This window comes from Suricata suricatta, chromosome 1 (assembly GCF_006229205.1).
Source record: "Suricata suricatta isolate VVHF042 chromosome 1, meerkat_22Aug2017_6uvM2_HiC, whole genome shotgun sequence".
Taxonomy (NCBI): Eukaryota; Metazoa; Chordata; class Mammalia; order Carnivora; family Herpestidae; genus Suricata; species Suricata suricatta.
Genome location: NC_043700.1, coordinates 60987103 through 61014967, shown reverse-complemented (window position 1 = coordinate 61014967; position 27865 = coordinate 60987103). Strand labels below are relative to the sequence as shown.

The window sequence follows — 27865 nt, the reverse complement described above, 5'->3', positions numbered from 1 at the left end:
CGGTCTTGGTCCGCCCTGGGCTTCTCCGGCAACCACGTGTGTTTAAGCTGGAGTTTTCCCTCTGAGCTGCTGCCACTGTTGTTGGTGAGATTTTCCAGGTCTGGGCAGCGGAGGTTCTCCGGGTCCGCGAGGACGTCACCATGGTGGGCCACCTCCCGCTCCCCCGAACCCGCTTGGCTCTCTGGAAGGCTCTCGTCGGGCAGGCGGGAGGCAAGGGGGCAGTCTTGGAGAACCGGGAGAGGGGAAGTGGCTAAGTGATTCTAGTGCGCTGTACGCCGGGTAGGGGGTGCTGGGCAGCCCCGAGTTAGGTGCCTGGCCTTCACGTTCAAGTTCAGACGCCTTCAAGTTCAACTTCTGGGTTCTGAACAGAACAGAGCTCCCTGCCCCCACGAGGGAAAAGACTCCCGTTTACCTTTTCTTATTATTCACCAAAATGTGGGGGGCGGGAGGGGGGAAAGGTAAGCAAAACTTGAGAAAGTGTTGCCTCCACACAGGAGCGCCACCTTTTACTGTTAGATTCTGCCTCTTCCTTGGCGTCCATTCGCCGCCCTTGAGTGACGTACTCGCTTGGTAAATCCTGTCTCCTTCTCCCCTGCCCCGTGCCCCTTTCCCCCCGTTCCACCAGGAAGCTCGAACTATTCTGTTGTTTTTATTAAAAATTGAGTAGATGCAAAATAATGTTTACATTAACAGTGAAGTACAGAGATTAGCAATATAAGAAACTCTCGCTTATCCATTATCCAATTTAAGAAATAAAACTTTTGAAAGCCTCTATATTTCCTTGAACCTGTAACCAACCTTCAGGAGCCCCTCAGGTAAACAGCATTTAAATTTTGTATTTATAATTACCTTGTTTTTCTTTATGGTTACCGGCTACCATTGTATTCCAAAACTTTTCTTTTTTTAACTTCACGTTCATTAGAGTAAATCTTGAATACGAAAATGCTTTATACCTTTTCAGCCAGTTTGTAATAAAAACAACAACGTAAAAAAGTTTATAATCTGGTGAAAAATTAGGATACTCTGGCCACAGTGTCTTTTGTCCTCTTTGCATTTTTTTCCCCTTTTCATTGTATGCCTGTCATTTTTGTCTTTCACATCTACATGCTCTGCTTGCTTTAGATTATTCACGTCTGTATATGTATAAATTTAGTTTTTTCGCCTTTCACTGCACTTGTGCTATTTCCAACTCTTTATAGGATCATTTTCTTTCCATTTCAGAGTGGAATGGTAAAACATTGATGATATGATTGTGTGTGAGTGATGGGGGGTTGGTTGGCCTTTGACTATAGCTGCCCTTGACTTTCAGAATTTCGCTTTTATCGGGCTGTGTGGTAGGAGGATATTGCCTTGGTAGGAATCAAAAGAGTGGCCTATAAATCTGCTTTCATTGGCCTGTTTCCTGCCCTTTCTTTTTTCTGGTATATCACCAGTGGCTGTGCTGTGCCCTTTCTTGAGTTTAAAGTCAGCTTGGCACTAAAAGTTTTCCATCTTTAAAAGCACATTTTTTTTAATGTTTTACTTATTTTTGAGAGAGACAGACTGCAAGTGGGGGAGGGGCAGAGGCACAGAATCCAAAATAGGCTCTAGGCTCCCAGCTGTCAGCAGAGCCCAATGTAGGACTAGAACCCATGAACCGTGAGATCAGGACCTGAACCCATGACCTGAGCCGATGGTGGTTGCTTAACCAACTGAGCCAACCAGGGGCCCCTCCATCTTTTTATATCAGTTACTCTAAACTTCTTTCAGTACAGCTGAGAATGTGGGTTATGGAGTACCAGAGGACTGAGTTTTGCACCTGTCTTTGCTAAATTTTGGTCTTGGTGAAATTACTTAACCTTTCTAAGTTTCAGTTGCCTCATCTATTAATTGGGATAATCATAGTAACTACCTCATAGAGTTGTTGTGAAAATTAAATGTAAGCCACTAGCCCACTGTCTGGCACTTAGTAGATGCCGTTTAGTTGTTGTAATTAACTTCAGTAATGGTAGTAAATGGTAACAGTAGAGCTTGTAGTTGTCCATTTTTGTTACTTCATTCTTTTCTTATTTTGAACCTGTCCTGGAGCTTTACAAATTCATATCTTTTTCTTACATCAAAACTTGAATTCAACTAACATCAACAGTCTTCTCCAAATAATTGATCCAAGACAACACTTCTTCATTCTGCATTTTGAAAAGTTTTGATGTACTAAAAGTTAGTTTGGCATGTACTGTACATAGGACACTCATGGGTATATTCCTTTGTATATAAACCTATTATTATAGTTTAAGTAATCTTGTTTTTCTCCTAAGCTGGATTATAAAAACATTCAGTAGTGTGCCGTTATTCTCCGTGATTTAACTTTACATATTACTGTGGGCAGTAACTGTTAGTGGCTACCTATGTATTCCTTAATGACAAGAATTGTGTGCTTTTGGACTCACCTATAAATGTAAGCGGTAACAATGAATCAGCTTACTAAATCTTGGTTACTGTTTTTTTTTTTCCAGCTGCATTGAGATATAATTGATTTATAACACTAAGTTTAAGATGTACAGTGTTATGATTTGATGTACATATATATTGTGAAATGACTAACACAATACATTTAGTTAATACATCACATCACATAGCTACGACTTTTAAGATTTACTCTTTAAGCACCTTTCAAGTGTACAATACAGTATTAGCAATAGTAACCATGCTATATGTTTGAGCTCAAGAACTTACTCATCTTGTAACTGGAAGTTTGTACCCATTGACCACCTTCAAACATTTCCCCCAAACTCAGCCCCTCGCAACCACAAATCTACTTCTGTTTCTATGAATTTGGTATTTTTTTTAGATTCCACATATGTGTAAAATCATATAGTGTTTGTCTTTTTCTGTCTGACTTAGCTCTCAGCATAGCTTTCAAGTTTCATCCGTTTTGTCACAAATGGTAGAATTCCTTTTTCATGGCTCATTGATAATTTATAGTGTGTGTGTGTGTGCGTGCGTGCATAATAGACCCCACATTTTCTTCATTTGTTGACAGACCTCGATTGTTTCAGTGTCTTGGCTGTGATATAAAGCTGCAGTCAGCAGAGGTGCAGATACCTCTTCAAAATAGTGATTTCATTTCCTTGGATATATATCCAGAAATAGGATTGCTGGATCATATGGTAGTTGTATTTTTAATTTTTTGAGTAACCTCTCTGCTGTTTTCTATAGTGGCTGTACCCATTTTCATTCCCATGAACAGTATGCAAGTTTTCTCTTTTCTTCATATCTTCTCCACCACTTGTTATCTCTTGTCTTTTTGGTAACAACCATTCTAAGAGATGTGGAGTGATATTTTGTTCGGGTTTTGATGTACATTTCCTTGGTGATTGTTGATGTTATGTTGAACACCTTTCAGAGTATTTATTGGCCATTCATATATCTTCTTTGGAAAGATGTCCTTTGCCCATTTTTAAATCTGATTATTGCCCATTTTAAAAACCTGATTATTGGGTTTTATTTATTTTTTTTGCTACTGAATTGTATGAATTTATTATTTTTTTCTTTTAAAGTCTACTTATATATTTTGAGAGAGAGGGAGAAAAAGTGTGTGCACAGCAGGGAGGGGCAGAAAGAAAGGGAGAGAGAGAATCCCAAGCAAGCTCCATGCTGCCAGTACAGAACCCAATGGGGGGCTCGATCCTATAAACTGCAAGATCATGACCTGAGCTGAAAAATCAAGAGTTGGTCCCTTAATGGACACAGCTACCCAGGTGCCCCTGTACGAATTTTAATTTTGTTGATCATTTCTGTTGCTGTGCAGAGGCCTTTTAGTTTGACATAGTCCCTTTTGTTAATTTTTCCTTTTGTTGCTTGAGCTTTCACGTCATATGCAAAAAATATTGCCAAGGTCACCGTCAAGGAACTTCTCCCCTATGTTTCCTTCTGGGAGTTATATGGTTTTAGGCTTTACATTTTAATGTTTTATCCATTTTGGAGCACTTGGGTGGCTCAGTTGGTGGAGTTTGAGCTCCACATTGTGCTCACTGCGGTCAGCCTGTCAGTGCAGAGCCAGCTTCAGAGTCTCTGTTCCCCTCTCTTTGTCGCACACATGCACTCTCCCAGAAAACAAATTTAAAAAAAATTAATCCGTTTTGAGTTAATTTTTTGAGTGGTGTAATGTAGGGGTTCCATTTTTTCTTTTGCATGTGAATATACAGTTTTCACAACACCACTTATTGATGACAGTCTGTTTGTCCTTGAGTACTCTTGGCCACATATGCATAGGTATATTTCTGTACTCTCAATTCTGTTCCTTTGGTGTATGTGTCTCTTTTTATGCCTAAATCTTAAAGGGATTACTTGCTAGTGAAACTTAGCTCCTGAAAATTATTGAAAGTAAAGAGAAATGTTAATGGACCTATTTCTTTTTGGAACTGTATTACATGTACATGGTTTAAAAAATCAGACAGTAATGGGGTGCATGGGAGGCTGAGTCAGTTAAGCATCCAACTCTTGATTTCTGCTCAGGTTGTGATCCAACCGTTTGTGAGTTCAAGCCCCATGTTGGGCTCTGTGCTTATGTGTGGAGCCTACTTGGGATTCTGTCTTCCCCTCTCTCAAATAAACTTAAAAAAATTGTTGTCCATGAAAAGTGTATTGTTTTTATTACTGCTGTAAAAAAATTAATACAAATTTAATGGCTTAAAACAATGCAAATTCATTTACTTTAAAATTTCTGAAGATCAGAAGTTTAATAGTGAGGCTTATTTTTCTGCTAAAATAAGACATTGATAGGACTGCTGTTCTTCAGCAAGCTCTAGTCAAGAACCTGTTTCCTTGCTTTTTCCAGTTTCTAGAGGTCCCATATATTCCTTGGATCTTGGCTCCTTCCTCCATCTTCAAAGCCAGCAGTGTCACATCTTAATGTGACACTTCTCCAGAGAGGGCCACAACCCCTTCTCTTGATAATAATTCTTCTCCGGATCATTGTTTATATTGGGCCCATGTGGATAATCAGGGATAAATTCCCTCTCTCAAGATCTTGATCACATTTCAAAAGTCCCTTTTGTCATATATGGTAAATTATTCACAGGATGAGGGCATGGACATCTTTGGGAGGGAGGTCTGCTTCCCACAAAAAGTAAGTTTTCTTCCAACTGTTACCTAGTGCCCCAGTTCACTTGAGAAATGACTTCCCAGTTTCTTGGGTATCCATTCAGACACTTTATATACATGCACCAGCATATGTATATGTCACCAGCCCCCCTTTTTATATACAGTGTATTAGACACACTCCTGCACCCCTTGCTTGTCTTGCCCTAAGTTTGGAGACCTGTGTAAGTACTTAGAGTTCTCTCCTCTTGCTTTTTATAGCTGATAACCCATTGTGTGCTTTTATTCTAATTTTCTTAGCCAGGTTTCTGATGGACACTTAACCTGTTTCTATTCTTTTCCTTCTACAAACACTGCTGCATTGATTATTCTTGTTTTTGCTACATGTGTAGATATGTACCTCTAGAATAAATTAATAGAAATAGAATTTCTTGGTGAAAAGACATGTTTAATTTTTAATCCTGATAAGAACTATCAACTTGCACTCCAGAAGGAGAACACTTATTTTTATGAGATTGCTTATTTATGAGACCACTAATTCACCCACATCCTCACTAATGCAGTGCTAAGAAATTTAAAACAGCTTATCCAGTCTTATACACTAAAAACTGTATCATTAAAGTTTTAATTTACATATCTTTTAAGGTAGACCACATATCCTTTCAAAACTTTAATAACATTTGTATATATCTTTCTGTGACTTTGTATTCTTTTTCCTGTTTTTAGTTGGGTTGCTAATCTTTTTCTTTTTAAAAATATTTTTTTTAATGTTTTATTTATTTTTGATACAGAGAGAGACAGAGCATGAGAGGGGGAGGGGCAGAGAGAGAAGGAAACACAGAACCGGAAGCAGGCTCCAGGCTCTGAGCTAGCTGTCAGCACAGAGCCTGATGCGGGGCTCGAACCCACGAAGTCGGAGGCTTAACCTACTGAGCCACCCAGGTGCCCCGCTGATCTTTTTCTTAATGATTTTCTAAGTGTCCATTGCATTGTAGGTTCTCAGCAAATACATGTATTTCATCTGAGCTTAGATCTAGGCTGTTTTCTCTTCCTGAGGAACTCTTACTATCTCCAGTGGCGTTAAGTTCCACCTATATCCCCAAGTCATCCCAAATTTATATCTTTATCCGAGACCTTTTTTCTTAAGTGCCAAACTTGTATTTATGTCTCCTGTACTCAGCTGTCTCCAGGCCTCTTGAACTAAAATCTAACAGTGAATTCTTGATGCCCCTTGTCTTGAAGTGCCATTCCTGTCTTAATGGTAAATGGTGATTCTGACCATGGGGTGGCTTAGGTTACAAATCTGGGGAGGCATATTTCACTTTTCCTTTTCTCTTGCTCTCCATATTCAAGTCCTGTATCATTGTGCTTCAAGATACATTTCTTCAAACCTTGCCGTTTTTTTCATACCTTCACTATCACCATGCTTTGGCTACTTGACTGTCAGCTCTTTCTAATGACCAACTGCAACATAACTAGTAGTAGTCTGACTCGTTTACTTCCTCCCAAACTGTTCTTTATATAAGCAACTCATGTCACCTTAAAAAAAAAATTAGTGTCAAGTTACTTCTTCAGAGAGACTTTTCTTGATGTCCAAAAATTAGGTCCATTTTTTTGTATGGTTTCAGTCAGGATCCTATACTTCCTGACCATTTTCTGGACTTACCGAAGCATATAGTTATTCATGAGATAACTAGATTGTAAGCTCCATGAGGGCAAGTCATGTCTGTTTTTGATTCTGGAGTCTTAATTCCTATCCTAATACATAATAATATACGCTCAGGGATTTAAAAAAGTTAATGTAGTATAAGATAGGAGTGTAAAGAGTAGTAGCAAGGGAATGTGGGAGGAAAGGTTAATTCTGACTAGATATTTGTAGGTGGTTGTAGGTATGGCTTTAGTCTTATACTTTTTGTTTTAAGTATTCCTATACCTTTATGTACCCTAAGTGTGTTTGGTGGAATGATCATTTTTCTAGGTTTCCAGTTAACACTGAGTAGTATAAATGGCATATCTGTCTCTAGCTGAGCTTGGATTCTATGATAACATAAGAGAGGCTGAGCTTGATGATAACATTTTGCATGAAAGAAAATTGAAGTCTGCATTAGAGAATTATTAAGATATTCTTAATGTTAAGGAAGCTATTGTTCTTGAGCTATTAAAATTATTTTTATATGAGATAGTACTGTTAAGGACCATTTTTAATATTTTTAATTCATAGTAGTTTAATGTACAATGGGTGCTCGGCATAGGTTTCCTTGGGGCAACATCCTACTTTTTTTGTTTTTTACTTCTTTCAAAGTATTATTTTCAACCTGATAGGACACATTTACAGTCTTTAAGGAGCCACTGTTGAGATAAAACACAAATGTAAGTGATTTTGTAAATGTTAACTGACTGGTAAGTGCAGTATGATATTAGGTGCTATGTGGCAAATGCTGTCAAAAGAGGAAGGTTGTAAGGTCCAAATGGTTATTCTTGGATAGTTTCAAGGAGGAGGTAAACTTGAATTGAAATGGTCCTTGGGAATTGGGTGGGTTTAGAAAGGATTATGTGCAGAACCATTTAGTTCCTACTGGAAGCCCTAAGGAGCTGTCTGCTGTTGGGGTCGTGTTTATCTGTAAAGCAGGGAAAGCACGCTGCATTTCTTCCTGGTGCACTCCCTGCCAGCAGCAGCAGCAGCTTTTCTTAATTAAGTCATCTCATTTTCATCTTGTCACTTGAGTGAGTTAGTAGATCATCTTCTATATTTTGATACAGGTTTCTAGTTACACTGAGTAATAAATGGATTTCTGTCTCTGGTTGAGCTTGGATTCTATGATGACTTTGATGATCTTTTAGGAAAAATTCCTTTTTATTTATTTATTTATTTTTTATGTTTTGAAAGAGTGCGCATGTGCGCAAGTGGGGTAGGGGCAGAGGAAGAGGGGAGAAAATCTCAAGCAGGCTCCATGCTCCAGGCATCACCTGTGCTGAAATCAGGAGTCAGACGCTTAGTTGGCTGAGCCAGCTTCTTGTTATTTATGATTTTAACAGGGATATTTGAAGCATACTGCCCCTGAAATACCTCTTTCTGTTTCTCTGTTGTTTGAATAAACTATTTATGTGTTTTCCTCTGTTACTCTCAATTATGAATCCAAGGATTTAGAATGAATTTTCTGAAATAATTGCTAAAGATTGTAGGAGGGAGACACTTTTGATACTAATTTTCTGACTGCATATTTTTGTAGTGCCAGAAACTTTTCAAAGTAAGCATAGTTGGGGATCCTGGGTGGTTCAGTTGGTTAAATTGTCCAACTTCAGTCAGATCATGATCTCACTATGACTCTGAGCTCCATATTGGGCTCTCTGCTGTCAGCACAGATTCTGCTTTGGATCCTCTTCTCCCTTTCTCTCTGCTTCTTTCTCTCTGAACAAAACAAAACAAACCAAGTAAGCGTAGTTATTCAAAATAGTGCCTTAGTTATGCTTATGAAAAGAAATATTATTTTAGCTGTATCTTTCAAAGTTAAAACATAACTAATAGTCTTCTGTAGCAAATGCACCTTAAACTCTTACCCACCCCCAGTTTTGGTATATGTTTACATTGTGTACTATTCTGTGAATCATCAGATGCTCCACAAATAAATTTGGAGAACCTCCAACTGTTAGAGATTAGTTGCTTTTTACTGAAGATATATTTAGCTTGAATAGACTGTTATTGATAGGGTTTTACTTCAGTTTTTCCCTGTTGAATATTTCTTTTTTATTTTAATATGTTGAAAAATACGAAAATGTTTTAAAATTTAACAAGCTATATTTTACATATTGTGTGCCTTATTATACATTCATATTCTGCCTTGAGGCAATCTTTTTCATGAATAATAGAAAGATAGCAAACTACAGGTAAATCAGAATATAAGTTCAATTTCTTTGTATCTTCTTTGTACTAAGTCTTGGAGGTTCTTTTAATTGAGACTTCTAAAGCTCTGAAGGCATTTTTCACACTCCGAGGATATCAAATCACTTCTTGTTCTAAAGAAAGTTTTTATTAAATCTTTAAAGGAATTTTTTAAAATACAAATGGACATATTGCTGAAATAGTGTTACATACAGCTCTGCAACTTTGGTTGTTAAGTTTTAGCAGCCTCAGAATCTTTGACATGACAGTTGATTTCCATCAGCACGAGCCTAGTGAGAGCAAAAGAGAGAGTAGGCCAGATGGAAGCCAGAGTCTTTACAAAACCTAATCTCACGATTGATAGATCATCCATTTGCCAAATGTTACTCATTAAAAGTGAGTCATTAGGTCCACATTTGGGGGGTAGGATTACACCTGGGCATGAATTTCAGGAGTTGGAATTCATTGGGAGACATTTCACAGGCAACCTACCATGAGTTCCGACATGTTTTTATTGATTCCTGTGTCCTAGGTAAAGGTCATGTCCAAAAAATTCTTACCATACCTTTCTTGTAACCCCACCCCCACCCTACATATGCAGAGAGTAAAACAAAAGAATGCACATGCAGGCATACCTTAGAGATACTGCGGGTTCAGTTCCAGACTGCCCCAGTAAAGCAATATCACAATACAGTGAGTCAAATGAATTTTTTTTTTGGTTTGCCTGTGCATAGAAAAGTTATATTATTTACACTCTATTGTAGTCTATTAAGTGTGCAATAGCATATGTCTAAAAAAGTGTAAATACCTTAATTAAAAAATACTTTATTGCTAAAAAATGCTAACCATCATCTGACCTTTCAACAAATTGTTATCTTTTTGCTGGTGGGGTTTTTGCTTTAATCAGACTGCTGACTGATCAGGCTAGAAGTTGAATGTTGGCGTGGCTATGACAGTTTCTTAAACTAAGACAATAATGAAGTTGCCACATCAATTGGCTCTTCTTTCATGAACGTTTCCTCTAGTGTGCAATGCTGTTTGATAGCGTTTTACCCACAGTAGAACTTTTTGAGAATTGGAGTCAGTCATCCTATACCCTGCCACTGTGTAATATTCTGAATCCCTTGCTGCCATTTCAATAGTCTTCATAGTGTCTTTATCAAAAGTAGATTCCATCTTCCTTTGTTTGTCTATAGGCAGCAGCTCCTAACTGTTCAGGTGTTATTATGAGATTGTGGTAATTCACTCATATCTTGAGGCTCTGCTTCTAATTCTGTTCTCTTGCTGTTTCCACCAGATCTGCACTTACTTCCATTGAAGTCTTGAACTTGAAATCGTTCAAGAGGGTTGGAATCAACTGCTTCCAAAGTCCTATTCATGTTGTATTTTGACCTCTTTCCATGAATCATGAATGTTCTTCATGGCATCTAGAATGGTGAATCCTTTTCTGAAGGCTTTCAAGAATTTATTTTGCCTAGATTCATCAGAAGAATCACTATGGCAGCTGTAGTCTTATAAAATGTATTTCTTAAATAAATAATTAGACTTGAATGTCAAAATCAGTCCATGATTTATGAGCTGTAGAATGGATGCTGTGTTAGCAGGCACGAAAACCACAATCTCTTTGTCTCCATCAGAGCTCTTGGGCAACCAGGTGCACTGTCGATAAGGAGTCATTTTTTTTAAGTAGTTATTTTTAAATGAATGTTTTTTTCCTTTGGAGTAGATCTTAACATTGGGCTTAAAATACTCAGTAAACCATGTTATAAACAGATGTGCTATCACCCAAACTTTGTAGTTCCATTTCTAGAGCATAGGCAGAGTAGAGGGCCCATAATTCTTAAGGGCCCTAGGATTTGGGGAATGGTAACTGAACACTGGCTTCACCTTAAAGTTTTACCAGCTGCATTATACCCCAGCAAGAGAGGCAGTCTGTCTTTTGAAGCTTTGAGGCCAGGCATTGACTACTTCTTTCTAGCCGTGAAAATCCTAGATGGTATCTTCTAGTAGAGGGCTGCTGCTTTGTGTACATGAAAAATGTACACAGATTTTGTTTAGTGTGGCCACCTTCATTAATTCTCTTACCTAGATCTTCTGGATAATTTGGGGCAGCTTCTGTGTCACTCGCTGCTTTACTTCGCACTGTTAGGTTATGGAGACAGCTTCTTTCCTCAGACCTCATGAACCAGCCTTTGCCACCTTTAAACTTTTCTTCCCCAGCGACCTCACCTCTTTTGGCCTTCATAGAATTAAAGAGAGGTGGGCCTTTCTCTGGATTTGGCTTTGGCTCAAGGGAATGTTGTAGCTGGTTTGATCTATCCAGACTACTCAAAACTTCCTCTTTCTCAGCATTAAAGCTGTTTTGCTTTATTACCATCTGTGTGTTCACTGGAGGAGCACTTTAATTTCCTTCAAGAACTTTTCCTTGGCATTCACAACTTGGCTAACTGGCACAAGAGGCCTGGCCTTTCGGCCTGTCTCAGCTTTGGACAAGCCTTTCTCACCAAGCTTAATCATTCCGGCCTTCTGTTGTAAAGTGGGAGATGCATGACTTTTCCTTTCACATGAATACATAGAGGCCATTGTAGAGTTTGTAATTGGCCTAATTTCTAAATTGTTGTGTCTCAGGAAATCGACCTGAAGAGGAGGAGAAAGATGGGGGAATGGTTGGTGAGTGAGAACAGTCAGGACACATACAATTTAAGTTTGCTGTTTGATATAGTCATATTCATGGTGCCCCAAAACAATTACAAGAGTAACATTAAAGATTACTGCTCACAGATCACCATAGCCAATATAATGATAAGGTTTAAATATTGCAAGAATTACTGAAATGTGACAGACATGAAGTGAGCAAATGCGTAAAAAAAAATGTCAGTAGACTTGCTTAATCAATGCAAGGTTGCCACAAATCTTCAGTTTGTAAACAAACCAAACAGAACCCTCACAAATCTATGAAGCACAATAAAATAAGGCATGTCTGTACTGTTTTAGTCTGGCTTATTCTTCTGTACCTGTAACAATCTTCCAGTGCCATTCTGGGTTTCAGAGTTGGAGCTATCTTCTCTGGCCAGGTTTATCAACAAGTGAGCAATAAATATTTGTCATGTAATTTAGTGACAAATAATAATAATATTTGTTGACGGAATGAATACATGTGTGAATGAGGACTTGGTGGTCATTTTAATTAATTCTGCAAAACGTTTTACAAGTGGGAACTTTGACTTTGAGTTGTAATTTATGAAAGGACACCAAAGGAGAAAGATTTTGCAGGCAGAGCTAACAAGTACAGCCTCCAGAAGTGATGGAACAACAAGGTGTATTCTGGGAATGGGGGAGAAGTTCTGTAAGAAGGGGATGAAGGATGCTTTGAAGAATGAGAAGTAATGCTGGAGAAGTAGAGTGAGGGTAGTTTGGTTTCCACATTAAGGATTTGGGACCTAACTGTGAGCTTGTTAGCAGAGGGGAGGGACTTTAGTAGATTAGTGTTGTAGAAAAATAAGCTGGATGACTTCCGGGAAAAAAGAACTAGCAGTGAGAACCTAAAGGCCACCCTAATCATGAAAGATCATGAGGCTGAATTAAGGCAGGGACAATAGTTTTGAAGAGAAGATTCTAGGAACACTTGACCTTTTCCAGGGTTAGGTATAGTAGAGACCATCAGCTGTCCCCAAACAGGCTCTTTTTCTTTTGAAATCGTGGTGTGTTTTTTTTTTTTTCCTTTCTAAGAATAACGACTATATTTACTACTCACCTTTATGTAACCCTCTGATTACGTTTTGGTCAAAGGGATATAAACAGAAGACTCAACTTCAAGATCTTGCTCTTAAAGGAAAGGGCTGTGCCTTTTGATTTTCTTTTCTACTTTTCACTGGCTAGAGTTCAGACTTGGTATTAAGTCATCTTGAACTACATGGGATATAGGAGCCTAAGGATCATAGATAATAAGATGGAAGGAGCCTGGATCTCTGAGGACTTGGTGGAGCAGAGTCTCCAGCTCCTACTTTTTACATGAGAGAACCAAACTCTGTCAGGTTACAACGTTATTATTTTGGGCTTCTGTTGTAGGAAGCCAAACCTAACTCCAAAATGATAACAGGTGTGATAAGATAATTATGTAGGAATAAAGAATTAGTGCCATGTCTAGTTCAGTGGACTGAATGAATTGTGAACTAGTTAACTGGCATAAGGTTTGAATGGGAAAATAATTTGTTCATTTTTGAATGTGCTGATTTTGAGATGGCTTCTATTATTTCCTCTATTCCTATTTTTCTGTGATTTTGTTTGATTCAGTGCCCACTTTTTTTATGATCAACTTCTAAAGTCAGCCTCCCATGAACATCTTATGTTCCTTCTACCTCCTTAACTTTCTTAACTGTAACACGCATTTTTAACTGTGTTTCTCCTCACTGCATTCTCTTACATACTTTGAAGACGGAACAGTCAAAGAGCTGGGTTTATTGACCCTTTTTTGCACCTTTTTAAATAGTGTTTCTGGCTTACAATACTTCTGTTATATTACTCTCAAAAAAGAATTTTTTTTTTACAGAAATCACTTACATATCTGACTATGTATGTAATATGTCTTCCTATATTGTAGCCTAAAGGCCTGAAGGGAAAAATCGTAGGACGGGAAAAAAAGGTCATCCATCCATATAGTAGAAAAGCAGCTCAGATTACAAGAGAGGCCCACAAACAAGAAAAAAAGGAAAAGTAAGTCTCTCTTGGTCATTTATATTATGCATTGGTGTAAAGCTCATTTATACACTTATCTTTCATCAGCTTTCCCTTATTCTTTCCTTAATAAATGTTAAGTATGTTCTATGCACTGAAGGTAAGAACAACAGATTTGTTGTTCTTTCTTACTTAGATTGGGCTCTTTTTCTCGGGAATACTCCTCGGTTTCTTGTAGGCTTTTCTTTAATTCTCATACTTCTGAAAAAGGTGATTTTGACAAGTTTTGTTAGTATTCTCTCTGCTTTTATGGAAAAGTGGATTTTCATAGGTCCTTATGCCATTCTGGAAGCTGATTTGTATTCTTGATGTGAAGAACTCATAGGAAAATTTTCTTCTTAGGAATATAGAATGTGTATGTAATACCCCTTCTTTTCTGTTTCCTTTCCCTTAGCCTCCCTTCTCTCATCTGCAGCCCACACTTTATAATTCGCCAGTCTACCCCTCCCCTCCGTCTTTGGCCTGTGGGAGTCCCCAGGAACGGTTGTAGAAGCAAATAAGAAATTATTTAAAATGAAGTTATAAAGACAAAAGTCATCATTTTGGCTATTTTAAAATAGCCTTACCATTTTATTTTTTTAATTAAAAACTTTTTTATTATTTATTTTTGATATAGAGAGAGACAGAGCATGAGCAGAGGGGAAGCAGAGAGCGAGAGGGAGACACAGAATCTGAAACAGGCTCCAGGCTCCGAGCTGTCAGCACAGAGCCCGATGTGGGGCTCAATCCCACAAACTGTGAGATCATGACCTGAGCCGAAGTCAGATGCTTACCCGACTGAGCTACCCAGGCGCCCCTAGCCTTACCATTTTAATAAGTGGTAGATACCTTTCCATACTAGCTGATAGAAGCTGGCATGTTCATTCTTATATATTAATTCCTTACCCAAGACCTAAAGGCATATTTAATAAGAGTTAACTGTTTGATAGTGATTTGGCTAGACGTTTTTTAAAAGAGAATAGACAAGTGTTATGATAGTATAATCAAATTTTCCTTTTTTTAATAAAGATTATGTTGATAATAGCAGTATTGCTTTAAAACAGTACTTTTCAAACTTTAAGCATTTTTATATCACTTTCATGAATTTTGCTGCCTTTTGACATAATTACCACTTCTGTGGTTTTGCAGTTCTGTTACCATCAATATTAGTATTTCACAAACTTAGGTGAACATGAGAGATACCTGTAGGGCATATTAAAACAGTTTGTTCTCACGCCTGGAATTTTCCAATTCTAACAAAGTTCTGGGTAATGTTAATGCTAGTGCTGCTGGTTCAGGGACTGCACTATGAGAACCACTGACCTGTAGTATTTTTAACTTAATATTCTTTTGGTACCTTTTTTCCTTACATATCTTTTCTTTTTTTTTTTTTTTTTTTTTTTTTTAATCAAGGAGACATTTCATCTATATTAAAACCAAGTAGACCTGGCTGCCTTCCTTGTGTGGCCTGAGGCATGCTTGCTTTTTCCTTGGTGAAAAGATGTGGCAAATGTTGCAAGACTTGTAAAATAAGTTAACATTAAACCTAAGGTTTTTTCTTTTCTTTTTTTAGTTTTCTTTGTAATATAATTAGAGAGGATCAAAAGAAAATGAGGAGAAAAAAGTCACTTGCTTAAAGATGATTTAATTCTGTGTCCATAAGAAACTTAGAAATCAGCTTATGTAGTCCCAGTGGTATACACGCAATATTTTAGGAAACAACTGCTTTGGAATTTGGCTGTTTCTTTAGCTCAGTGTATGTACTTGTGCTAGTGAGCCTGTAGTCTTTGTATGTCTTCATTTGTATTCAGGGTTTTATGCAAGATTTACAGAATCAGCATTATAAAAGAAGTATGGAAGGATAAAACTGAATAACATGCTAATTGCTCTATAACTCATTCTATCACAGGAGGTTCTGTTATTGGCGAAGGCTTCATTTTTACAGTATAGGGTTGAAAGGTGTTACTTAATTTTTTCTACTTGGACAATATTCTGAACAAATTTTTTCTCATTTCCTTTAATGAAGTTTTAAAGAAATCACCATGATAACCATTATGGCCCTAGAAGCAAACAAATTTACCATTTTATTAGTTTCTAATGTATTTTATGAAACAGGCTTATGCCTGTCATAGATAACAGTTTTTGAGTAGCAGCATCATTGACCACAAGTCATACTTAATTTAAATGGCATGATCACAAATACTATCTTAAAATACTCTTGATCTACCTGCAGTAGAGTAGTACTTCCAGCAAGACAGAAAGGCTGAGCTGCATATTTTGGAGAGATGGTTGGTGAAAGATACTCAGACTCTTGGGACAAACTGTATACAAGATGATAGGAAAGGTGTCAGTAAGACTTAACTTGAACCACAGGTGCCTGTGGCTTCTGAGTAATGAATAGCAGTTATCAAATACTGCTTTAATTACTCATGGCTGCATAAGAAATTATGCCATTTAGCAGCTTGAAACAAACAGTTTCTCAGTCAAGAATTCCAGTGCCACTTAACTGATTGCTTCTGGCTCAGTCTCTCACAGGGCGACAGTCAAAATGTTGACTGGAGCTACATTCATCCCAGAGCTTGACAGGGAGAGATTTTGCTTCCAAGTTTACTCCTGTGGCTGTTGACAGATCTCAAGCCATGAATGGCTGCCTATCGGCTGAAGGCATCAGTTCCTTGCCACATGAGCCTCTCCATGGGCCACTCACAGCATGGTAACTTGGTTCAGACAGAACAGAGGCTCTGAGATAGAACCAGAAAGGGTGGCTAGGATGGAAGACAGTCTTTGAAACTTAATTTCAGAATGATTTCCATTGTTATTGTGCTATTTATTTGTTAGAAATCACTGGGTCTAGCCATCTACATTGAAGGACATGAATCTCAAGACACAAGAATCAGTGAGGACCCTTTTAGATACTGTTACCTTTTGTTAACTGCCTACCAAGATACTTGGTTTTCCTAAGGAGCAAAGATAGGCAGCTTACAGTTCCAGTCTCTACTGGTACACAGACTGAGGATTCTTTGTACTCCTTCCTCAGGTTTCTTTTTAGAGAAAAAGACAAGTGAGGGGAAGATCAGCAAGGATATCTATGTTGCATTGGCTTTGACTAGTGATAGAAGGACACAAACCAGACCAGCTAGGTTGATCGAGTTGACTTGTAATGATAGACTCTCAATACTTAAAGATACAACAGGAGTGATTAGCAACAGCACAGAGCTCGAACATGTTCTTCTTCAGTATTTGAATGCTCTGATTTAAGACTGTATGGAATATTGCTTCTGTTCATACTAAACGAAACTAGTATGGTTTGAAGACTAGTACAGTGCAAGTAATGGACAATTTACAGACAGCAGATGGCTATTCTGTGTCATGATTTTAGCTTTATTTAATGATTTCTGAGCTTAGCAATATTTTGTTGGTATATACTGTCATATCTTGTCCCGCAGAGTAAGCAGTAAAGAACTCTAGATACCAAAAGAAAATGACTTAGTGTGGGAAATTAACAGAAAGAAACTAAGCCTAATAAGTAGAAATCTAGGAAACAAGTACTTTTGAGAATTAATCTCAAATCTCTCTACTTTTCTTTTGTCTAACAGATACCACTCTAGTTCAGGCCTCCATTCAGTTCATTCAGATTATTGCAACCTGACTTCTAACTGGATTCTTTCCTCTAGGCTTATTAGAAAGGAATGAATGTTTCTCTTTCTTGTTATGAAGTATTCTTTATTTTTTATTTTTATTGATTTACAATTTTTTGGTTTATTTTTGAGAGAGAGAGAGAGAGAGAGAGAGAGAGAGAGAGAGAGACCGTGTGAGTGGGGGAGGGGCAGAGAGAGGAGACACAGAATCTGAAGCAGGCTCCAAGCGCTAAGCTGTCAGCACAGAGACTGATTCAGGGCTTGAACTCATGAACTGCAAGATCATGACCTAAGCCAAAGTCAGACACTTAACTAACTGGTCAACCAGGCACTCCTGAAGTATTCTTTATTTTTTAAAATCAACTTTAAAGTATAAATAACATTCAGTAAAATAGCCATATCTTCAGTGTACAGATCTGAGTTTTTGACAGTACAATGGTGTAACCACCATGGTTAATGTATATGCATTTTCATTCTACCAAAGGATTCCCTTGTTCATGTCTCAGTCCATCCTCGCCCTGTACGCTAGCCTCAGGGAACCACTGATTGGCTCTTTATTTTGATAGATGAGATTTGTCTTTTCTATTGTTTCATATAAATCAAATGATTATAATTTTTTGTGCCAGCTTCTTTACTTAGCATAATGTTTATGAAATTTACCCATGTAATTTCATATATTGTCTTTTTTATTACGGAGTAGTATTCCATTGTATGGAAATGCAATTTGTTTATTCATTCACCTGTTAGTGTTCATTTAGATTATTTATAGTACTGGGCTGTTACCAGGTTCTGCAAACTAAGGGTCCAGCTTTTTATTAAAAAAGTTTTATGGGAAAACAGCTGTGCCCGTTCCTTTTGTATTATTTGTGGCTGGTTTCAGGCTACAGTGGCAGAAATAAGTAGTTGTGATAGAGACTAACCACATGGCCCACAGAACCTAACATGTTACTCTCTGGCCATTTTGGAATAAATTTGCCAGCCTCTGATATTATAAATAAAGCTGCTGTGAACCTTTATGTACAATGTTTGTTTGGACATTGTTTTCATTTTTCTTTTAGTTCCTAGAACTGGAATTTCTGAGTCATACGGTGAATGTATGTTAAAGTATATAAGAAGTTAAGTTTATATGAAATTAATTTATAAGAGTTGCTGGTCATACGATAGGTATCACGTTTAAGTATATAAGAAATTGCTTTGTCCAAAGTGATAGTATTTTATATTTTCACCACAAGTGTATAGGAGTTACATTCTCCATATCCTCTCAAACATGTTGTATTATCAGCTCTTAAAAAGTATTTTAGCTATTCTGATAGTTGTATAATAGTATCCCAGTATGATTTAATTTTGTACATCTTGATGACTTGATATTAGGTATCTTTTTATGTGCTTATTGGTCATTTGTATGACTTTGATGTAATTAAAAATCTGTTAAAATCTTTGGCCCTTTCCCTTTTTGGAATTGGGTTGTCTTATTAAGTAGGAAGTGTTTGTATATTCTGAATCCACATCCTTTGTTAGTTTTTCATATTATGTATATATATCTTCCCCATTCTGTGCCTAAATTTTTTTTTAATGTTTATTTATTTATTTCGAGAGAATATGCAAGTAGGGGAGGGGCAGAGAGAGCTGGAGCTGGGAAGGGGCAGAGAGAAAAATCTTGCATGTGTATGCACCTGAGTGGGGGAGAGGCAGAGAGTGAGGGAGAGCCTGGCATGTGGGTTCAAACTCAGGTCCCGTGAGATCATGACTTGAGCTTCTTGACCCACTGAGCCACCCACGTGCCCTTGTACCTAATTTTTTTTTTAAAGGCTTCATTTTTATTTCTCCAGTTTTCTCATTGTTTAAAGTGCAAGGATAAATCTGGTCTGCTTTGTTAAGGCAGGGACAGCAGGTTTTTTGTTTTTGCTGTGTCTCTAGTGGGTAGCACAAAGTGTGGTAAAAACTAGCTATCCAAAGGTCCCTTCTGAGTGAATCACTATTTAGAATACCAGCAATCATGGGATCATGTATTGCCTGTACTGTTTTCTGAGAATAGATGAGATCTTTATTATAATTCTTTTCAAATTATGGAAAGTAAATGTTCTGTTTTATTCTTGTTGAAGTTTAAAAGGTGACAGAGGCTGCATTCCATCTTCTAGAAGTTATTCATTACTCTTTTGTGCACGAGTATTATCCACCTGAACATTCATAATCCAATCAAGCCTTTTTTGGTGTGTTTTCAAAGCTAATTTGTTCTATAGGTGTCCTTTGGTCATTAGTCATTGAAGAGCTAAAGAAAAGTTTCTAGTAACATTTTGTTCCGTGATTTAAAAGAAAAGCATGGTGTTCACTGTTTCTGCACTATCAAAATTAATTTCTTATGTATAAAAGAATGATCCTTGAGTTAAGGTTCTGTGGGCATGTGGTTTTTTTATTATTATTGTTTGTTTTTGACAGATTTTTAAAACTTGCTTTGGAAATTTTCTAACAAATTATGCACCTTTTTCCCCAAGATTGAAGAATGAAAAGGCATTGCGTCTCAACCTTATTGGTAAGTAGACTTACTTATTTGACACTCTGGGATGAGGATAGTGAAATTCTGCTATATGCCTATTTTTCTTTTGGTTCTTCTAGGGAAATACTATTTATATCTAAGTGGATTTTCTTTACCAGATTTAATTAAAACCAAACAAAGTAAAATCAATCATTAGGTCTTAGAAAGTGTTAATAATATCTACTCAGGTTTTCAGAAACAGTTTAGTTTATGTTTACCTACCTATATCTATCTATCTCTGAAGTTTAATTCTAGTTTCTTAATGATTAGAATTAGGAAGGATTATGGCCGAAGTATTGTGGAAACAGTGCTTTATATTTAATGATATGGATACATGCATCCTCGGTCTATATCTCAGTGTCATAATCTTTTTTTTTTTTTGTCATATGTATTGTTAGTAAATTTTTTCTTATTAGCCTGACTTAAAAAGAGTGACCCTTAGGCTTTATTTGAACACTTCTCTCCAATGCTTTCTCAGTTAATAGAATAGTATTTCTGAGTAGGTCATCCATATCTGGGGTAGGGCCATTTCTTGGTCTGTAGTTTTGAGAAAGCTGAAGATGACCCTGATCGTCAGATTCACTCATAAGGATGAGGTCTGTTAGCTCTTTGATAATGTCACTCTTCGCACAGGATCTGGCAGCTCTTGTATGGTTGATATATTACCGAGTTTGAGACCCTTACAGGTTACTTATTCTCCTCTTTGAGTAGGATAATAATGTACTGATCCTCATAGGATTGTAAAGCTCTTGACATAGAGCGTGCTGCTTATTAAATGTTCAGCAGCGAACATCTTCACCATTAGTCTAATCAAGTTTCAATTCATTATTCTAGAAAAGGTCTCTCCTTTGCTTTTGAAATACTTAGAACTTCATGTTCTGTTATCTTGCCTTCTTACTGGACTAGAAATATACAGAAAAGCATCTCTTCCACCCCTATCTCTTCCGCAAATTAAAATGTGACAATTTGATTTCTGACAGACTGGTTTAATTAGCTTTGAGCCCACACAAGCCTTTATATTTAACATTGAAATAAATGTTGATACTATTTTAAAGATATTGATGTTGAAAGTTCTAATGAATACTCATTGCTTAAGTGATGACTTATGGTGTTATCTTGGTACCTGTTGTTACAGGAGAAAAACTACAGTGGTTTCAAAGTCATCTTGATCCCAAAAAAGCAAGATATTCAAAGAAGGATGCTTGTAAATTAATTGAAAGGTAAACACTTGGCATGTTATGAGCAAAAGGTCAGAAAAGGGGGACTTGTTCAGCCTGGTTCTTCAAGAGACAAAGTTCTATTCTGGATTTATAGAGGAGTAAATAGACTTTGTTATCTAAAAGGCTTTAAGATTCACACTCTGGCTTAGCCACTCTAGTAGATTTGTAACCTTTCTGAGCCTGAGAGTGTTAGTTAACCCAGTTCCTGGGGATCAGGAAAGGCTTCCTTCCTAATGGAAATATTGTTTAAACTGACACCTGAAGGGGCGCCTGGATGGCTCAGTCGGTTAAGCATCCAACTTCAGCTCGGGTTATGATCTCGTGGTTTGTGGGTTCAAGCCCCGCATCTGGCTCTGTGCTGACAGCTCAGATCCTGGAGCCTGCTTTGGATTGTGTCTCCCTCTCTTTCTCTACCACTCCGTCTCTGTCTCTCAAAAATAAACATTAAAAAAAACCCCAAAACTGACACCTGAACAGTGAGAGTTAGCTGATTGAGGTAAGGTAGCTGACAAGTCTTTAGGCAGAGAGAACAGTATCAGAGGTTAGAGTGACATATTTAGTGATCTGCCAGACATTTAATAATAGGTTCAAAGAGGGCATTGTGACAAGTACAGCTAATTAAAGACCTCAAGTATCATTGTAAGTTTGGACTTTATCAAAGGACATTTGGAGCCACAGGAAGCTTTCTACAACAGGCACCTGAGATGGTTATATTTAAACTTCAGAAATGTCACAGTAGTGAGAATGAGGACGGATAGGCTGAGGAGCATGGTTTTGGCCAGGACACTGTTGAGAGGCTGATGAAGCGATCCAGGCAAGAGATGAGGTCTCTGCATCGTTAGTAGCAGGATGGTGAAGAGAAATGAAGACTCCAGAGATACTAAAGAAGGAGGAAAGTCTCACTCTTTAGTGAAAACTTAGATGTGGCGTAAAAGGGAGAGAGTGGCATCAAGGAGGACACGCGTGGACGGCTGTGCTGTTTCCTGAGGCAGAGAGCCGAAGAGCTGGAGCAGGTCGGGTGGGGGGTCCGGGGTACCAGGGCGAATATAAGTTCTCTTCTGATGTGTTAAGCCTCCATGGGACATCCAAATGGAGATGTCCAGGAGGTGGTTGAATATGAGGATCCGGAGTTTAGCAAATACTTGGAATAGCAGTCAGTGATTGGGTTGCTGAAATTTTGGAAATGGTTGGGTTACACAGGGGGCCCTGAAGGCTGAGGACTCGAGGAACTCAGAAGAATACAAAAATTTCAAGAACGGGTGAAGGCTGGGGCTTATATTTTAAATGAATAATGTCAGCCAGATGTACAGACCTGTAATTCAGATTGCTTTCTCATTCCGCAGGTATTTAAATCGATTCAGCAGTGAACTAGAGCAGATTGAACTACATAACAGCATCAGAGACAGGCAGGGAAGGCGGCACTGTTCCCGGGAGACCGTCGTCAAGCAGACGATGGAGCGTGAGCGGCAGCAGTATGAAGGATATGGCCTGGGTGTGTTTTCTGGGGTTTTCTTTTTCTCTTTCTAAAATACAGAGCCATGATTTGTAATTCATTTCAAATGCTTAATTTTTTAAATTCATTTTATTTAGTTTGCTTTGAATTTCTTCCTCTGATTTCCTTTCTTTTGTTGAGTATACCAGATAATTTTTTATTTTACTTTTTTTCTTACATTCTCAAAACTGTCAGTTGTGACAGTGACATCATATCTTTCTACTGTGACAGTAAAGCTTTCCTCTCCCTTCTGGCATGTACCTAATTTGCTTTTTTCTGGAGTTACTACTTGATTATCTCCAACTACATCTGTGTTTCTTTAGAGTAGGTGCTGTGCCCTTCCTGTCTTTGTAATCCTTACAGGACCAACCTTTATGGGTTGACGTCATTCTTGAAAAACTATAGAGGTTGAACATTCATTCTTAGCATTGTAGCATTTCTATATGTTATTAGTTTACTAACATTTTCAGAAGAAAAGCACTTAGTGAGGGTACTTACAGTTTGTATAGCCCACGAACAGTGATCATGCAGAGACAACATGGCCTACAGATGGTATTTGATTGGCTTATTAATTGTCACTGTAGAAAAAATCAGCTGATTGCACATGAGAAATGTAGATTTCTGGCTTCTTTTTAAAAACGTCAAATGATCTGGCAACATAATCCACTATAGTGGAATAACAGCTGTCCCTTTTAGATTTGATCATATATTTTTAAGTTTGCCATGGTCCTCAACATTTCTTCACTCACATTCCATTCCTAGTCCATGTTAGATTGCACAATGCACCTCAGTAACAACCATCAGGCAACTTTGGAAAAAACAAGATTCACTACTCACAAATCTTAGAGGGTCCACAGCACACCCAGGGCCACACCGGGAGGTCGAAGGTAGAGAAAGGGAGTGTGGACCTGGGGCTCTACCTTTATTAGGGTCTGAGGTGAGGTGCCAAGGGTTTCACAGGGTCACTCTTTTTGGCAAATTCGAAACACAGGGCACGAGAAGGGAAAAGTGGGGTCACTCGAGTGGTTGTCGCCCAGGTTACCAGGGCTTTCTAAAAGGGAATGAGCTTTCACAGCTGGGGCGGCCTGGTTTCCCATCCAGTTGTTTTGCTGTAGCTGTGTCACACAGCTGGCAAGATTTTTATTTGAGCAGGTATCTGTGATACAGATGTCTAGACAATCAAAGCTTAACGCCAGGCACCTACACTGTAGTAACACTAGAGACCCTGAAGCAGTCAGAGTTCCTCTTCGTCATCTGTAGGAAGTGAGTTTCGTAACTGAAAAAATAACAGAAAATAGCTTTAAAACCAGATAGATCTGATTGAAACCCTTGCAGCTTACTATAAAGCAGGACAAGTTACTTAAATTCTCCCCTCCTCCAGCTTTGTTTTCTTCAATTTAAACATTGCAATATATAGCATCCCTACGTCCACAGGTTGTTTAAAAGTTACATGAGGTTTCATTTATCTAAGTATCTGACACAGTACCTAAACAGGAAGTTGAGGGAGAGCTTCCACAAGGTCTGGGTCCCTTTCATGGTGTCACCACCAGACTGTGAACTTTGTTCATGCTCGTAGGCTCTATTTCCTCACGTTCCACTTTCTTTGGAACCCACTTTAATGAGCTGTTGTCTCCACTCTACTAATAGTACTGGTCAGTCATGACTTTAATTTGCTAATGCAAATAGTTGCTATACTGGGCATTATTCTCAGTCAGCTTTTCCACAGCATTTGATACAGAATCAGTCATTTCATTTTCTTGTCACACTTTTCATTTGGTAAAGACTTCGCCCTTTCCTAGTTGTCTTTCTAGGTCACTGAGACTTTTCAGTGTCCTAAATTGAATCCTCCTTTTCACAAACTAAATACTGGCCAATGTCTCTATTTTGGGGGGCATCTTCTTTTTTTCTCTCTATGCCAACTCCTAATTGATTTTATTCAGTCTGTGGTTTTAAATGCCATCTACATGCCCATGATTTCAAAATTTGTATCTGTCAACCCTAACTTGTCCCTAGGACTCCAGACTTGGATGATCAAAGATGGGTTTCTCAAAACCTCTACTGGAATGCCTTACAGGCATCTCAGACCTGACCTGTCCAAAAGCAAAGTCCAGCTTTTCTCCCAAACTTGCTCCTTCCACATGATCTGTATTTCAGGCAGCTGCATTACCACCTGTCCAGTTCACATCGGAAGCCCATGGTCACTTTCATGCTCTGTCCATCTCCTCAGCAAGATATATTTTGCATCTGATAAATCTTACTGTGACTTTCACCACTTCCCTACTTCAAGCCACCATCATCTCAGCTGTACCATTGTAACAGCCTCCAGTTGGCGTCTGTACTGCTGCTCTTTCCTCTGAAGTCTGTTCACCACGTAGCTGGAGAGTAACAGAACATGGCCAAGGTCAGACATGTATTGGTGATGGAGTCAGCCCTAAACCTCAGGTCCAGTGTTGTTTCACGTGTGCTACAGGGTTTCTTCCAGAGTCACAGAGTGTGCCTGGTGAATAAATCACCTTCAACTAAGCCCTTTATACTTCTAAAACTTACTTTTCATATAGCATTACAGCAGTGCTTGGAAATTTTGTTTTGCTTTGGATGTTTTTGCTGTCACTGTTTTGTATCTGATATAATAAACAAGGAAACTGTGAAGGGTTGTAATTTAAAGAACACTGCTTAATGGATATAAATTATTTTTTTTCCTAGAGATTCCAGACATTGTAAATGCAGGCAATCTGAAAACTTTTAGGTAAGTGTATCTCTTTATTATTCCTTGAAGCAGCATGTAAAATACAAGAGAAACAAACTTTCTTCCCTTATGAACCCAGAACTTTGAACTTAGCTGTAATGTGCAAAAAAAAAAAAAAAAAAAAAAAAACCCTCAAGGGTTTCTTTTACCCTTTTTTGTTTTATCAGACAAAGTAAGGCTTTTCCTAACTTGTGTTTCTTTGAAATGCTTGATGTACACCAAAATGATAGTGATGTGGTGCTTTTATTTTTAAAATTTTTTTAAATAACGTAATATAATACTTAAAAGAATTTGTTCTCACTATTCTCCCCCAATCTGTACTTTTTAAAAGACAACCTAACAGCAGTACACTTGATGGCTCAGAGTTCTTTCAGAAAAGATGGTTACTGGGAAGTCGTGCCAGAGAAAAGGTTAAGTCATCGGTAACTAGTCTGGCAGTAGAAAGATTGAGTTTTCTAGTGTAACAATAACATGTTTTTGGTTTCTGAAACTTACTATGATTTACCACCATGTGTGAAAAGAAAAATCTTTTCTGACTGCATTTTGGAGATTTGCCAGATAGGATCTAGGTCCTACTTTTTATTTATTTATTAAAAAATTTTTTTAATTTTTACTTTTGAGAGAGACAAAATGTGAGCAGGGCAGGGGCAGAGAGAGAGGGAGACACAGAATCTGAAGCAGGCTCCAGGCTCTGAGCTGCAGCACAGCCCCATGTGGGGCTCGAACTCCTGAGCCTCAGTAGGTCTCTTAACTGACTGAGCCACCCAGGTGTCTTAGTTCCTACTTTTTTTTTTAATGTTTTATTTATTTTTGACACCGAGAGAGACAGAGCATGAGCGGGTCAGGGGCAGAGAGAGAAGGAGACATAGAATCGGAAGCAGGCTCCAGGCTCTGAGCTAGCTGTCAGCCCAGAGCCTGATGCGGGGCTCGAACCCATGAACGTGAGATCTGATCTGAGCCGAAGTCGGAGGCTTAACCGACTGAGTCACCCAGGCACCCCAGTTCCTGCTTTTTAGATTCTTGATACCATATGGCTGGATTGAAGATTCAGGTTAGGGAGAATAAAAGAATGGAACAGAGCCTACTTGTAACTTCTGCCTAATATTTTCTTGAATTGCTTTTTGGAAGTTTTGGATATGTGGGAATCTGTGCAGTTACTGCTATTGTAGGTTAATGAGAAAATGCAGGAAATATGGACAAAGCAGACCTCAGTTCTTGGGACTTTTTTCCCTAATGCATTTATATTGTTTGTTTCTAGTGCTTTTGAATCTACTGTAAATTTATGAGCTTTGTTCTGCTGCTTTTTAGAGGTTTAAATATTGACTGTTTTCCCATCTTGTACCGAGCGACCCACTGTGTGTACTCTCTTTTGTTTAGGGAGTGGGATTGTGATCTGAAGAAATTGCCAACCATCAAAATGAGAAAAATTTGTGCTAATGATGCAGTTCCCAAGAAAAGCAAGAAGAAAACTATGATAACCGTAGACGAAGATTTAGGGGAATTGGAGCTAAAAGATGACTCCAGTGACTCAGATGAGGAGATGACTGCAGTGGCCTAATTGTCCTTTATTTCAGTTGAAAGTAAATAATATGAGAGCGTTAAGTTATATTTGAACTTATTATGGTAAATAACTGTCTCGATACAAGAATTTGCTATGTAGCTTTTCTTTTATGATGAAAATCCCATATGCAGCTTGAAAAAGTGTTCTGAAAGTGTTGTTTTTCATTTACATTAAGTTGCTTTATAAAAAAGATACAGTGAAGTAAAATAAAAGCACAATCTAACATCCATTTAACCTGAATTTTCTGGGCATAGGGAATGATCTGAAAAAGGAAAAAGAAATGTTTTAATTTTTTTCACGTTCATCTCAGATCACCAAGTCTCACATTGTGCGGTATGTACAGCAGCGCGTTTTCTGGAAGGGTCCTGTGCACACTGCTTGAGCAGTGGGGAAAGCAGAATTGTCTTTCAGTAATAGTATTTCTCTAAGCTTCCTCTTAAACTTACTTTCTTTCCTTGTAAGATAGGGAAACTGTGGTATGGAAAAAATACACACTAATGGATTGTATGTTATTTTTATCTGTGAGTCAGAGTTCAATGGTAAAGAAATGGTGACTATTTTCATGATGTTAGTCTCCCACACTTAATTTTTATCTTTTGATAAATGGTTGAAGGTTAGCTCTTTTTGTTTGTGTATTTTCTGCTTTCTCAGGAAAAATGATAGGTTTTATCTTTGGAAACAAGTAAAGATCAAAGAAACACTGATTGCAACTGTGTATTTATTCTTCTAAGAGATACAGTAAATGACATAATATAGCTCCATTTTTCAAGTATCATGAAAAACGTGAATGTGTTAGAGTGTTGTTTTTTATAGAACTTGTTAAATGCAATTATCTTTTAGGCTATTTTCTAATGGATACAATGCAAGTGTATTTGAATATTTTCAAGAAAGTAAATGTAAAACAATGCTATAAGAGATTAACTAGATATCAACTAAGTCTTGTTAACAATTTATTTAAAATGTTATAGCCTTTTTTACTATTAAAGATTAAAAATAAAATTTA

The 27865-nt window shown here is 37.8% G+C and overlaps 1 protein-coding gene across 2 annotated transcripts; it reads left to right on the top strand.

Moving 5' to 3' along the window:
* Positions 1–14: 14 nt before the first annotated feature.
* Positions 15–27865, top strand: TMA16 (translation machinery associated 16 homolog). 2 transcript variants are annotated; one of them, XM_029939244.1, is made up of 7 exons: positions 15–143; positions 13560–13672; positions 19803–19840; positions 20979–21063; positions 22407–22555; positions 25259–25301; positions 26679–27865. In XM_029939244.1, the coding sequence occupies exons 1-7, from the start codon at positions 141–143 to the stop codon at positions 26857–26859; spliced, it is 612 nt and encodes a 203-aa protein (XP_029795104.1). In that variant the 5' UTR covers positions 15–140; the 3' UTR covers positions 26860–27865. The 2 variants fall into 2 exon arrangements, with proteins under 2 accessions (XP_029795104.1, XP_029795113.1); XM_029939253.1 differs by lacking the exon at positions 13560–13672 and adding an exon at positions 805–815.

Coding starts and splice junctions, on each gene's coding strand:
- TMA16 (XM_029939244.1), top strand. Junction 22,556..25,258: donor GTATGAAGGATATGGCCTGG/GTGTGTTTTCTG, acceptor TTTTTTTCCTAG/AGATTCCAGACATTGTAAAT. Junction 25,302..26,678: donor GGCAATCTGAAAACTTTTAG/GTAAGTGTATCT, acceptor TCTTTTGTTTAG/GGAGTGGGATTGTGATCTGA.